General features: G+C 26.4%; 1 protein-coding gene across 1 annotated transcript in view; it reads left to right on the top strand.

Annotated features, from left to right (window-relative positions):
• Positions 1–1,334, top strand: part of LOC107485177 (protein LURP-one-related 10-like) — a 2,098-nt gene extending 764 nt beyond the window's left edge. The window contains exons 2-3 of the mRNA XM_016105694.3: positions 151–387; positions 1,104–1,334. Coding sequence (XP_015961180.1) covers positions 151–387; positions 1,104–1,334 — 468 coding nt within the window. The remainder of the gene's footprint in view (positions 1–150; positions 388–1,103) is intronic.
• The last annotated feature ends 505 nt before the right edge of the window (positions 1,335–1,839 follow it).

Below are 1,839 nucleotides of genomic sequence, written 5' to 3'. Positions count from 1 at the left end.
AGTATTATTTATAGAGTTTAATAAAACTACTCGGTTATCCAATTAGATCGATGTGTTTAAATGATTTTTTAACTTGTAAATTTAAACATTAGCTATTTTTATTGATGCCAAAATTCACTACTAATTTTGTGAGGAATACTATTTGCGCAGCTAATAACGTTGCATGGGCGATGGGAAGTTTTCAAGGGAGCTAGTACAGATTCCGGTGATTTGGTCCTTTCAGCAAAGAGATCGTCGATATTAGTTCCACACAAGAAGAATATTGATCTTGATGTCTTTCTTGCTAAGAATACCGAAGAAATTGTTTGGGACTTTAAGGTTTCTGCTGGAGCTAACAAAAAAACTGCCGATATTTCTGCTCGTGGATCTTCTACCATTCTTGCAAAGGTAATAAAAATTTTTAAAACAGCAGTGCTAGAGCCAAAATATTTTTAAATTTGTAGCCACTAATTAACCACAATTAATATATCTAATAGTATAAAATTATATATTCTTTTTTTGATAATTAAATATTAATTAAATTTTAATGAAAGTACTGTTTCTCATCCTCAAATATGTTGATTGATTTCATTTTAGTGTTTATAGCGTTAATAAAAAAAATTATAATTTTTTATAACTTCCTTTCTTTTCAGGGGTGGATTCTTGTAGTTTAATTATAAATGTTATTAGTTACCAAAAACAAATGTTATTAACTGATTTAATAATTGATTTTAATATATAATAGTATTTTTGTAATAAAAAGCATTATTAGCACCAATTGAGTTACGGTATTGAATAATATTTTTCACGTTACAAATTTTATTAACCTTATTTATAATAAATATTATAATATTCCTACGTTATTAACAGCATATTTACTAATTTTTAGCAATTTTTATTTATAATTATGTTTAATGAAAGTGTCTAATAAAAATATTTTTTTTATGGTTGTGTCTAATGAAAATATCTGTATAAATGTATTTTCTGGATGTGTCTTTTTATATATGTGTTTAAAATATAATAATTAATTATTATTGACAATAAATTGATAGATAGTATATTAGTACCTATACTTTTTCTAAATATTATTTTTCTAAAATATTTGTGAGTGCATATGAACGTAGATGAAAAATAATCGTGGCATGTTTGAAGTAGAGGTTCAACCGAATGTGGACTATGGCTTCATCATGGCACTGCTAATGATGGTTGACGAGATAGATCATTTAAAGTCTGGTCATAATAATCATAATACAACTGAGGTTGCAGCGGAGGCTTTCGGAGAAGCGTCGGCTCTAATTGCCATTGATGCGGCTGTGACCACGGATGGCGATGACGTAACTGCAGATCAGCCATAATAATAATAATAATAATAATAATAATTAGTTTAGTTTGTTAGAGTAAGGTATGTTTGTTAGGGCGGTAGGTTAAGTTTGATAGTTTCTATTCACTTGTATTTGCTTTTGGGAATAATCTATTTATATTTATGTGAACAATATTTGTTCCGTGATCAGATTATACCTTTCATTTGTTATTATTGTATATTTAAGTTACTTCTTGATGGAAGTCTATATTCAAAAACTTCTAGACAAAGAGCTTCTATGTTATTCCTGCATGTTTTTCCTTTTTTATTTAGCTACTCTGTTATTAGTTAGTAGAAATTATGTTTGGCTCTGCTAGTTGTTTCCGTTGTATATATAACCTATCACTTGTATATTATCGATAATATTAGAGAGATATAAAATAAAAAACATAAATTTACTTTATTTAGTATTTATTAATTTTAATAATAATTAATGAATATTAAATTTTTTTATTATTAAATATTTTTGTGTATATTATATTCTGTTATTATATGCTCTC

Source organism: Arachis duranensis, chromosome 4 (assembly GCF_000817695.3).
Source record: "Arachis duranensis cultivar V14167 chromosome 4, aradu.V14167.gnm2.J7QH, whole genome shotgun sequence".
In the NCBI taxonomy this organism is placed as follows: Eukaryota; Viridiplantae; Streptophyta; class Magnoliopsida; order Fabales; family Fabaceae; genus Arachis; species Arachis duranensis.
The sequence above is the reverse complement of the archived record's forward strand: the minus strand, read 5'-3'. Positions and strand labels throughout refer to the sequence as shown.